Source organism: Coenobita brevimanus, chromosome 20 (genome assembly GCF_032717465.1).
Source record: "Coenobita brevimanus isolate Jiangsu-jjx chromosome 20, ASM3271746v2, whole genome shotgun sequence".
Classification (NCBI taxonomy): Eukaryota; Metazoa; Arthropoda; class Malacostraca; order Decapoda; family Coenobitidae; genus Coenobita; species Coenobita brevimanus.
The window spans coordinates 12,578,360-12,591,332 of NC_136973.1; the positions used below are offsets into that span (position 1 = coordinate 12,578,360).

At 41.5% G+C, this 12,973-nt stretch overlaps 1 protein-coding gene across 1 annotated transcript in view; it reads right to left on the minus strand.

The window, feature by feature from the left end:
- Positions 1–12,973, minus strand: part of LOC145391976 (CDAN1-interacting nuclease 1) — a 186,816-nt gene that overhangs the window by 39,681 nt on the left and 134,162 nt on the right. Inside the window, exon 8 of the mRNA XM_080266488.1 lies at positions 2,035–2,140. Coding sequence (XP_080122614.1) covers positions 2,035–2,140 — 106 coding nt within the window. The remainder of the gene's footprint in view (positions 1–2,034; positions 2,141–12,973) is intronic.

Sequence of the window (12,973 nt, forward strand, 5' to 3'; positions counted from 1 at the left end):
AAACCATCTCGATCTACCTATCCTCATCACAACACCAATATTTTAAAGTCCCACTGTTCCTCTCAACTCCTGTCACAATCATGGCCCCCCCATGGCTTGCATTCAAGGATGCACAACAAATCCATCTAATCATTCTGTACATTTCAGCCTAAAAATATCCTCTTCCTTTACTGCCCAGGACACACTACCATACAGCATTACACTCACACATGCCACATACAAAGATCCCTTAGCATAGAGGGAGAGCTTTCTCAATGTTAGAAGAGACAATTCCCTGAACTTCCCCCAACCACTCCCCCCCCTCCATCTCCAGCACATAACATGTTCCCAAAATAAAAAAAATCCTTCAAAACACTCAAGAGACTCTCCAGCAAGATCAATCCTTTTATGCCTCTCACTCCCTATATGCTCTGCCTGACACACAACACAGAATTTTGCAGCCTACCTCTGACACCACTTCATGTATTATCCACCCAGTTATCACAAACACTGCACAAGATGGAGTTTCCCACACCTTTGTGGCAAACTGCATATGGCCACACTCCTTCTGCTCTGACACTGCTAGCAGCCCTAAATATTATCACTTTTGTTTTATCCACATTTACTTTCAAACCCTTGAGCTCCCCTCCGTCTCTCCACTTCATAAATCCCTCCTCTGCTCCCCTTTCATTCTCTGCAATCAACAACAAGTCATCAGCATACTCTCTATGTATCTACCGCCAGATGCCATAATCCCGTAAGGGGTGGCCACAAACAAATCGCCTCCATGTCACCCGGTCTCTCGCCATTTCACTGACCTGCTCCCAGCTCACACCTCCCTCTTTTATATACCTCTCCACTCCATCCCTCCATCTCATCCTTGGCCTATTCCTCCTTCTACCCCCCTACACCTCACTTACATTCTCCTTGCTAGTCTCTCATTCTCCATCCTCTCCATCATCAGCATACAATATCATTTATACTTAACCCGCGCTGTCCCGGCGACGTGAATTAACACGGCAACATTGCAAGGTCCCTAATTTGCACAATTTTCAATTTTCGCGAGTGATTTCGCGAGTGATTTTTGGCACGTATACACAGGACACCTTCCTCTATTCCTCTACAAGATGCCAAGCAGGAACAATACCTTACACCACATAACCTCTCCCCCCCCCTGCACACCATTGTCTCGACAATTCACCTGTTACCAGTGACCTGGCCAATAAAGACATTCAGGGCCAGAGTGATTCCCCAATCGATGACAATGTGGAGGACAAAGTTTAGAGGAAGAAACAGTCAGAAATGATGATCAGGTAATGTGGGAAAAAAAAGGTCATGAATGGTGATGAGTTAGTGAGTGAAACAATGCTTATAATGCCTATATTACTGTTTGAAAACCAATATACTCTTGTACTACATATAAATTCGTTCTAAGTAAATAAATAAATACTGTTTATGAGTGGATAAAATAGTTACCCTCCCATAGAACTCGTTTTCTTTGGTGTCAGCCTGTTAGAAAACCCAGTCAGGTAAGGAAGTACTCGCACCTAAATCCGGTATTTTAAACCTCAGGTGAGCGATTTCTCTATGAATTTTCGATGTTTCTCACCAAAAGCGGATGTTTGAGCCAAAAAAAAAAAAAAAAAAAAGGTCCAAAAACGTTGGGATGGGGCGGGTTAAGAGTGTTCTGGTATTGCCAGTTATTTTGAGTCAGCCTTGGAAAAAAAAAAAAAAAAATGGAGATGCTGTATAATACTGTGCCTACAGGATGCTGTATAATACCTACAGTATACAAAATTTTGTTGGGCCAAAGATTACATGCAGGTGTTATACTCTGTCCACTTCAGCTTAGCTGAAAAATGCCTTCTCCATTTGCAATGCTGGGTTGTAACAGGAGAATGACCTGAATATGTTGCTAGCCACAAAGAAGTGGTATGGATAAGAAGCAGAGTTGCAGTATGGTCTCACTCTGCAAGCAAGCTACAATAAATAATCTGCAACATGATGAAAATCTACATCAAGTTACGGTAAACAAAATAAAGTATTGAGCTTTACCTGTTCCAGTAGCTCCAGAACTGGTCCCTAAGGTAGCCTCGGTGGCTCTCTTCATCACCAAATGATGCCTTGCTCTCAATCCAGTTGATCACCTGCCCATCAACAGCTGCCAAAAACCAGTATACAGTAGCAGATCAGGTCTCTACTAGTACAGGTGGTTTCAAAACTTGAGTAATCTGTAGCTGAGGGATACTTTTAACATGAACAGAGGATGAATTTTAATACCTATCTATTTATAACCAGATACCTTACTCTTAAATGGGGTGGCCACAAGTAACTTGCCTCCATGTCATCCTGTCCTCCACCATCAGGCTGTCCCTCTCTAACTCACATGACCTGCACTCATATACCTCTCTACCCAATCCCCACCTCACACACACATATATTCATTGCCAATCACTGCACAGAGCCAAAGCTTCTCAAGTTATTTCTATTGCTTTCCAGTACATCCACATCAACACCACAGTGCTCCTTTACTTCCACTTTTCTCTCTTCACTTAACTCCACATGCTCCTCTCAAATAATTCATATCCACTACACTAATCTACTCTAACTTTGCTTAGGTTCTTCTAATAGAATCCAAGCTCCACTTTCATATGTCAGTGTGGTGATCACAACACTTTCATGCAATTATTATTATTATTATTATTTTTTTTTTTTTACCTCCATGCCTACTTCATTATTCCCTATCGCTGCTGTCACTCCAGTTAGGAGATACAGGGAGAAGAGTCAAGGGACTCACATGGGCAGAGTCAGAGGGTGAGTGAGTTTATGCGCACTGCGGCATTTGCCCCTTATTGATTGGTTGATTAATTGACTGACTGCTCTCACTGCGCTTACATCCTCTCTTGACTGTTGTACCGTCTCAAGCACTTGATTACTCTAAATTTCCATCCTTACTCATCAGACTACTTAGATACGTAAATGCACGAGCATTCTCCATTTCCTTATTATCTAGCCTTATTGTGCATTCCATGGCTTCATTTTGCTCACAGACCATACCTTTACCCTTTGCTACATTCACTTTTACGTTTCATTTCTAACACACACTTTCAAACTCAATCACCAAACCTTGCAACTGCAACTTAACATCACTTAACAATACAGTATCATCAACAAAAACAGCACAAGCAACTTCAAATTCTACTGTACCTTATCTTTCTTATATATGATTCTCTCTCTCTCTTTTTCTATAATATATATATATATATATATATACATACCAGTATATAGATACATAGATAGATAAATAGATAGATAAATACTATCTATCTATCTATCTATCTATTGCCAGACGCCTCAATCCCGTTTGGGGTGGCCACAAACAAATCGCCTCCAAGTCGCCCTGTCCCCTGCCATTTCACTCCCCTGCTCCCAACTCACACCCCCCTCTCTCATATACCTCTCCACCCCATCCCTCCATCTCATCCTCGGCCTCCCCCTCCCTCTTTCCCCGTCCACCTCACTCACGTACACTCTCTTCGTCAGTCTTTCACCCTCCATCCTCTCCACATGGCCAAACCACCTCAGTGTGTTCCTCATAACGCTTCCTATCACATCCACATCAACACCACAACGCTCCTTTATATCCTCATTCGTCAGCCTGTCTCTCCATGTGACTCCACAGGCTCCTCTTAAATAACTCATTTCCACTGCTCTCACTCTTGACTTGTGTCCTTCCAACAACATCCAAGCTTCACTTCCGTACGTTAGAGTTGGTATCACAATACTGTCATGTAGTAACTTTTTCACTTCCATGCTCACTTCCCTGTTTCTTATCACTGCTTTCAAGGAACCAGCAACCTTTCTTCCCTGCTGCACCCTTTCAAGCACTTCGCCCTCCAAACCTCCATCCTTACTCATCACACTACCCAAGTACTTAAACGTACTCACACTTTCCAATTCCTCACCATCCAACCTCGCTGTACATTCACTGACTTCACCTCTCTCAAAGACCATCACTTTACTCTTCCCTACATTCATCTTTAGATTCCGTTTCTTACACACTCTCCCAAACTCATCCACCAAGCCTTGCAGCTCTCCTTCGTCTTCACTCAACAACACAGTATCATCTGCAAACAACAGTACAGGGAGTTTTCAAACACTATCCTCTCTCACCATGGCCACTCCAACATCCACTACCCTACCTTGTACCTCTTTTATTACCCCATCCATGTACAGATTGAACAACCATGGAGACATGACACATCCCTGTTTCAACCCAACCTTCAAAGAGAAAAATTCACTTAGATCACCATCCACATGCACTGCAGCCTTTGCACCATCGTACATACTCTTCACAGCATTCAACAACTTTCCATCTACTCCATATATTCTTAACACTTTCCACAATCCTTGTCTATCCACCCTGTCATATGCTTTCTCCAAATCCATGAATGCGCATACAACTTCTTTCCCTTCTCTAGAAACTTTTCCACTAAAGATCTGAGAATGAATATCTGATCTACACAACCTCTTCCCTTCCTAAAGCCTCCCTGTTCTTCTCCAACTAATTTCTCTGTTCTTTCTCTAACTCTGTCAATAAGTATCCTACCATACACTTTTCCTATTATACTAAGAAGACAAATGCCCCTATGGTTACCACACACTTCTTTTTCCCCTTTTCCTTTGTATATATATATATATATATATATATATATATATATACCAGTATATAGATACATAGATAGATAAATACATATATATATATATATATATATATATATATATATATATATATATATATATATGTATATAGATAGATATGTATATAGATAGATAGATAGATACATAGATAGATAGATAGATAGATACACAGATAGATAGATAGATAGATAGATATATGTATATACAGTATATATGTATATAAGACAGGGTGGAAGTGAAGTTAGCAGGGGAGTGAAAGATAAAAATGGTAGATTACTAGTGGAGAAGGGAGAAAAAGGGAGCAGATGGAGGGAACACTTTAAGGAACTGCTGAACATAGAGGATGGAAGTAATGCGAGTATAAGTGGCTGGGGAATTGCTGGGAGGAGGAGGGAGGTGAGAAGACAGGAAGAAATCAGTAGGATAGAAGTTGTGGAAGCAATGAAGAAAGTGAAATTGGGGAAAGCCCCAGGAATTGATGGAGTGTGAGGTGAAATGCTGAAGTATGGGGGAGAGATAGTAGTAGAATGGACGTGGAAAATGTGCAGATTGGCCTGGGAGGAAGGTAGAGTTCTGGAGGATTGGAAGTCAGGTATAATTATTCCATTGTACAAAGGAAAAGGGGAAAAAGAAGTGTGTGGTAATCATAGGGGCATCTGTCTTCTTAGTATAATAGGAAAAGTGTATGGTAGGATACTTATTGACAGAGTTACAGAAAGAACAGAGGAATTAGTTGGAGAAGAACAGGGAGGCTTTAGGAAGGGAAGAGGTTGTGTAGATCAGATATTCATTCTTAGATCTTTAGTGGAAAAGTTTCTAGAGAAGGGAAAGAAGTTTCGTGTGGCTTTCACGGATTTGGAGAAAGCATATGACAGGGTGGATAGACAAGGATTGTGGAGAGTTTTAAGAATATATGGAGTAGATGGGAAGTTGTTGAATGCTGTGAAGAGTATGTATGATGGTGCTAAGGCTGCAGTGCATGTGGATGGTGAACTGAGTGAATTTTTCTCTTTGAAGGTTGGGTTGAAGCAGGGATGTGTCGTCTCCATGGCTGTTCAAGCTGTAAATGGATGGGGTAATAAAAGAGGTACAAGGTAGGGAAGTGGATGTTGGAGTGGCCCTGGTGAGAGAGGGTAGTGTTTGGAAACTCCCTGTACTGTTGTTTGCAGATGATACTGTGTTGTTGAGTGAAGACAAAGGAGAGCTGCAAGGCTTGGTGGATGAGTTTGGGAGAGTGTGTAAGAAATGGAATCTAAAGGTGAATGTAGGGAAGAGTAAAGTGATGGTCTTTGAGAGAGGTGAAGTCAGTGAATGTACAGCAAGGTTGGATGGTGAAGAATTGGACAATGTGAGGACGTTTAAGTACTTGGGTAGTGTGATGAGTAAGTATGAAGGTTTGGAGGGTGAAGTGCTTGAAAAGGTACAGCAGGGAAGAAAGGTTGCTGGTTCCTTGAAAGCAGTTATAAGAAGCAGTGAAGTGAGCATGGAAGTGAAAAAGTTACTACATGACAATATTGTGATACCAACTCTAACGTATGGAAGTGAAGCTTGGACGTTGCTGGAAGGACACAAGTCAAGAGTGAGAGCAGTGGAAATGAGTTATTTAAGAGAAGCCTGTGGAGTCAAATGGAGAGACAGGCTGACAAATGAGAATATAAAGGAGCGTTGTGGTGTGGATGTGGATGTGATAGGAAACGTTAGGAGGAATACACTGAGGTGGTTTGGCCATGTGGAGAGGATGGAGGGTGAAAGACTGACGAAGAGAGTGTATGTGAGTGAGGTGGAGGGGGGAAGAGGGAGGGGGAGGCCAAGGATGAGATGGAGGGATGGGGTGGAGAGGTATAAGACTGGTTCCACCGCCACTTCATCAAGGAGGTCATACATTACCAGACGAAGACACTGGGAATCCCACGCGACCAGGTAAAGGCCCTCCTTCTCCTCGACAATGCACCTGCCCACACGTGCGACAAGGACTTGGTGGCTGAGAATGGCCGGATTAGGTGCATGTTTCTGCCACCTAATACGACTGCTCTCATCCAACCAATGGACCAAGGAGTGATTGTGGCAACAAAACGCCTATACCGAAGGAAGTTCCTGGACGAGGTGATGGTTGTTCTCGAGGATGAGGACGAGCGCAGGGAGGGACGGGACACGCGAGGCCAGCTGACTTTGGAAAACCTTCGCCGCTACAACATCAAGTCTGCAATGTACAACTGGGCCAGTGCATGGAAGGAAGTCCCTGTCAAGACTCTAGAAAATGGTTGGTCTCGTCTGCTTCTCGGAACGGATGTGGAGTACGATTTCCTAGGTTTTGACGTGGATGACTTCCATGCACGTCTACGTATGCATGGCAACGATGTTGATGTGGACGATGTGCGTGAGTGGTTGGATGACGACGAGGGCGATCCTGGGTATCAGACATTGTCTGATATCAAGATTGCATCTTCAGTTGCAGGTGTCAGTACCCAGCTTGAAGATTCCGACGAGGACGGCGATGATGATGCGGACTCCTCTCAGCATGACACTACTCCAGCCATCCCCAAGCTGACCGAACTCCGGGAACACCTAGAGTTCATTCTTGACTACCTGGAACACCCGGACTGCGACAGGGAGATGAGGCCCTTGGGACTTCTGGAGGAAGTGCGTGCTTTCAGGCAGCACATCATCAATCGTCAGAATCGTCGCTCATTGCATCAATCAACGATTGACAGCTTTTTCAGGCCCGTGACCCCTGCTGTGCCCAGCCCTGGCTCCACTCCGTTGCCTCCCTAAGACAGGCCCTCATGCTCTGAGCCACAGCCCAGCACATCAGCCATGGTGGAGTCACCGCTCGACGTGAATTTGCATCTATCTTCAGAGTCGTCTGCAGTGGGTACGCCATCACCACGACCCAGCGACGCACCCCTAGGTCACCTGCCAGTGATACTCTTGGACTCTGACAGTGATTAAACAGCAAGAATTTCTCCACAAGACCACACGGGAATTTACAGTGTTGTGCAGTGAAAAAAACAGTGCGTTGTGTTAAGGATTTACAGTTGTGAGTGAAAAGACAATTTTTGAACTAAATTTAACGTAAATAGACTTGTTTGTTTTTGTTTTAGAAAATGGTTAGAAGAGTGGGAAAAGTTAAAGTGCAGAGTGCAACACTTAGTAAGTTACAATGGAGCATAAGTTAGACAAGAGTGCGCACTGTGAAGAGAACGGACTTCTGAGTGCGATTGACTAAGTTCAGTGCAAGACTTCATGAACAGTGTACTGCAAGTGCTTCAGGAAATCCTTCTTACTGTCAGAGTCCGAAAGGAGGTGGTTATTCATCGAGACGGCCATGGACTTGCTGTAAGTAGGCAGAATGTTTCATACCGTAATTTTTTCCATACTATACTTACCTCAAACACCTCATTTCACTCTTTAATGTCCTTTATTGGTGTGAATAGGGTGTTAGGAGCTATGCATGTGCAGTAGGAAGGTGTTTTTCTGAGTTAGGCTAGGTTAGGGTCCATAAGTACCAGTCCAGGAGCCAGGGACTTGTAAGTACCCAGAATGTTGAATATTGTATGAACCTACCTCAAAAACCTCATTTTATGCTTCTTTTGCATTTATTTCAGTCTTTTATGTGCCTTACTGGTGTGATTTGGGTCTTAAATAGGTGCTATGCATGTCCAGAGGGAGTTGTATAGGTGTTTCTCTGAGTTAGGGTTCATAAGTACAAGTCCATGAGCTGGGGCCCAATATCCGGACAGGACCACTATCCGGACCTGCCTATGGCTCTATTACGTCGGATATTGGAGGGTTTACTGTATACAGGAAATGAGCTACGCTCGTGGGGTCCTGTCTCTGTTTCTCAATAAGTCAAATTTAGCTTCAAACTCGTTTAAGTTTTTTGACTGGACGATCTCTTTGTTCAGGTTATTCCACAGGTCTATACTGTTAAATACTGATTAACAATAATAGTTACTTTATGTTTGTATTTTTATATATTCTGCGATTGTCAGTGCGCTTTTGTTTTGATTTGGCCGTATGGGCGGTCGCTTGAATGAAGAGTTCCTGTAGTCTACATGAGTCTGCTTATCCTCTATGCTTACTAGATCTACTGTTTAACAATTGGTAGCAGAGCGTGGTTGTAAGCATAGAGTCGATTAACCCTTGTAACCTGTCGGCGAGTGATGACTAGGAGTCTGGCTAATGAGTGGTGAGACGGCATCGCTGCAGAGTTAAGTTTTCAAATTTTCAAAGTTCAGTAGAGCTGAGGGTCATGGCTTCCAGTGACAAGAAGACAGAAGTAAGGGGTCCTCCAATTTGTGATTCGAATGTATTATCCTACGATGACTGGAAATTCGAGGTGGAGTTGTGGGATGAGTGGACCAACACCCCAAAGAAGAGGAGGGGGCGCATGGTTATGGTGGCGCTTCCCATAGGTGACCCCACTGGGGCCAGAGAAAAAGTAAGATTTGCCATACAGAATAAAGAAGTTAACATAAATAGTGATACAGGTGTTGAAGAAATTCTAAAGGCATTAGATAAAAGCTACCAAAAAGATGACCTAGGTGCTGTATGTGAGGCCTATTTTGATTTTGTAGGATTTTCCAGGAACTCTTGCCAAGATATATCTGCATATGTAACAGAATTTGACAGAAAAGTTAGCCAACTTAAGAGACAGAAAATTTTAATACCAGAGATTGCTCTTGCAATGCAGCTTTTGTATGGTGCAGGTTTAAATTCTAATGACAGGAAAATTGTCTTGACAGCTGCTGACTTTGAAAAGAAAGATGATTTGTTGTTTCAAATGAAATGTGGCCTGAAGAAATATTTTGGTCAGGAAATGACACCTACATCTAAAATCTGCACAGAGGTGACAAAGATTAGTATTAAGCCTGAACCGGTAGAAATGGTAGAAGATGTAAATGCTGTGAGGAATTCTCATATATCTTGGAAACCTAAGAAAAGTGGAAATGTGTCACAAAGTGCTGGTACTGGTAGTTTTTATAAACCTCAGTCATCAAATTGGAGGCAAGATAATGCTGCAGCAGTATGGCCTAGGAGAAGTAATCCTCTAGATAGAGATGGTAATCCTACAAGGTGTAGAATTTGTGATTCAGTTATGCACTATGCCTCCAGTGTCCTCACAGAAAGAAATCTGCTCAAGACAGGAAACAATCAAGACATGTAAATGTGACTGAGGGTGAATGCAGAGAGAATGTGGAAGATATTGTGTTCATAGTGGATAATGGTATGAAAGATGATAAAATGAGAGCTTTGGTAATTGAATCTTTCAACTGTGCAGTACTTGACTCTGCTTGTACGTCTACTGTATGTGGTAAAGACTGGATAGATTGTTATTTAAGCTCGCTAAATGAAAACAGCTTAAAAAAAGTCAAAGAATCTAGCAGTAGTACAGTATTTAAATTTGATGATGGAGAGAAAGTAACTTCACTCAAGAAGATTCAATTTCCATGCATAATTGCTGGGAAGAGTGTCAATATTTTATCAGATGTTGTTGATAAAGACATTCCTTTACTGTTGGGAATGCCATCCATGATGAAAGCAAAAATCAAGTTAGATTTTGGTAATAACTCTGCTGAGATTTTTGGAAAAAATGTGATGTTGAATTGTACACCTTGTGGTCATTACTGTGTCCCTTTGATTGACACCACCTCTAAAGTAAATGTTAACCAAATAATGATGACAGAAAAAGTTGACACAGCAGAGAACAAAAGAAAGAATGTAAAGAAACTGCACCACCAGTTTGGTCACCCAACTGCTAGGAGGTTAAGACTTCTTTTGAATGATGCTGGTATTCAAGATGAGGAGTATTTAAAAGTAGTAGACAATATTTCTGAGCAATGTGATATTTGTAAGAAATATAAAAGAACTCCATCTAAACCAGTAGCAAGTCTACCTCTTGCTCGGGATGTAATGAACGTGTAGCAATGGATTTGAAGGAGTGGAAGAAAGGCCAGATTTATTTTTTGCACCTTATTGATGTTGCCACAAGGTTCAGTAAAGCAGGTGTTCTGTACTGTAAAGATAAGACCATTATTGATGAGGTTATAAGGTTGTGGATTGGGACTGGTTTACGTTGCCACCAGAAATTTTTGACAGACAGTGGTGGAGAATTTGCAAATCAAGAGTTCAAAGATATGCGTGAGAACCTTAATATTAAAGTAGTAAATACTGCAGGTTACAGTCCTTTTAGTAATGGGCTGTGTGAAAGGAATCATGCAGAAGTTGATGATATGGTAAGGAAAATCATAGCAGATGAGCCTGATTGTGATTTAGCTACAGCCCTCTTCTGGGCTATCCATGCCAAGAATTGTTTACAGATGTGTAATGGTTTCAGTCCTTATCAGTTAGTATATGGTAGAAACCCAAAGTTCCCATGTATATTAGATGATGATCCACCAGCTCTAGAAGGTACAACAATCAGTGACACTTTTGGAAAACATTTAAATGCTTTGCACTCTGCCAGAAGAGCTTTTGTGATGTCTGAGACTTCTGAAAAAGTAAAACGTGCACTAAGACATCAAGTAAGATCATCAGGAAAGATATTTTCTAATGGTGAATATGTATACTATAAGAGAGATGAGGACAATGAGTGGAAGGGCCCTGGGGTTGTCATAGGCCAAAATAGTAAAGTAGTATCCATTATGCATGGCAACTCCTTGCTTAGGGTTCATGCTTCAAAAGTGATTGAAAGTGACTACATGATTCAGGATGACAATATAGTAAATGAAGATGTAGATGCAGATAAACTGAGTAACAAAGTAACTAATGCCAAACCTAATGGGAATGTAGGCATAAATTATATGAATGATGAAAGTGAGGCTGAATGTGATGAAAGAAATTTAGATCTAATAAGTGGTACAGATGAATTCAATACCAATAGTGAAGGAATGATAGAGAGAAACCGAATATCCTTACCCAAACCTGGTGAAAGAGTGACTTACCTACCCACTGGTTCTTCAGAGTGGAAGTCAGGGACTGTCATAAATTATGCATGAAAAAGGTCAACTGATAAGAAGTACTGGTTTAACTTTCAACCTGATGATGGTGATCCTTATTCTCTAGATTGGTCTAGGGCAGTAGATGACTGGACCTCTATACCATGTGATGCTGATATTGTCCAAAAGGAGGCTTTGAGTGAAAGAGAATGTATGATAACTTCTAATGATTGTAATGAGAAAAGAATCGCAGAGGCCAAGGAGAGAGAATTAGAAAACTGGAAAAATTTTGATGTTTATGAAGAAGTTCCTAACACAGGACAAAGTAGTGTGTCTGTAAGGTGGGTGTGTATGGGTGTGACTGAAAAACAAGACTGTCATGGTAAACCTGTAACTAAAGCCAGGTTAGTTGCAAGAGGATTTGAAGATTTTGGGTGCATTAGAACCGATTCTCCCACAGTTAGTAAAGAGGTTCTAAGGATATTCTAAGCAATTATGGCATCTAATCAGTGGCAATGTAATTCCACTGATGTGAAGGCAGCTTTTTTGCAGAGTAAAGATTTCCATCGTGAGGTTTATTTAAAACCGCCTAGAGAAGTAGACTCATCAGGCCAGATTTTATGGAAATTAAAGAAATGTGTTTATGGTCTGAATGATGCCTCGAGAGAGTGGTATCTTACTGTAAAAAAGTTGCTTCACACTCTGGGTTGTGTTCAAGTCAAGGCTGACCCTGCAGGTTTTTACTGGTACGATAACAATAAACTATCAGGTCTCCTACTTATGCATGTGGATGATTTTATCTGGGGAGGAACACAATTATTTGAGAATGTTGTGATCAACAGAATCAAGGAAAGGTTCAAGATAGGACAGTAGTCAGTGAAGGCTTTCAGGTACATTGGACTAGACTTAAAACAAAGTGAACAGGGCATTTCTCTTGACCAGAAGGTTTATATGAATGAAGTAAAGCCAATTACAGCTAAAGGTGGCAACAGGAATGACAGTTTAAATGAAACTGAAACAGAGGAACTAAGAAGTCTGATAGGTAAACTTGGTTGGATGAGTAATCAGACCAGACCTGATATTAGCTATGATGTCTTAGAGCTTAGCTGTAATATGAAGCATCCTCAAGTTGAAGATGTAATGAAAGCTAATAAGTGTGTTAAAAAAAACTGAATAATGAAGACTGTAACTTACTTTTTCCAACTTTAGGCAACTTGAAGAATTGTAAACTTGTAACATATAGTGATGCCTCTCATGCAAACCTACCTGATAGGTCATCTACTGCAGGAGGCTATGTAGCATTTTTTGTGGGAGAAAATGGGAGAACCTGTGTCTTATCATGGGAGTCGAAAAAG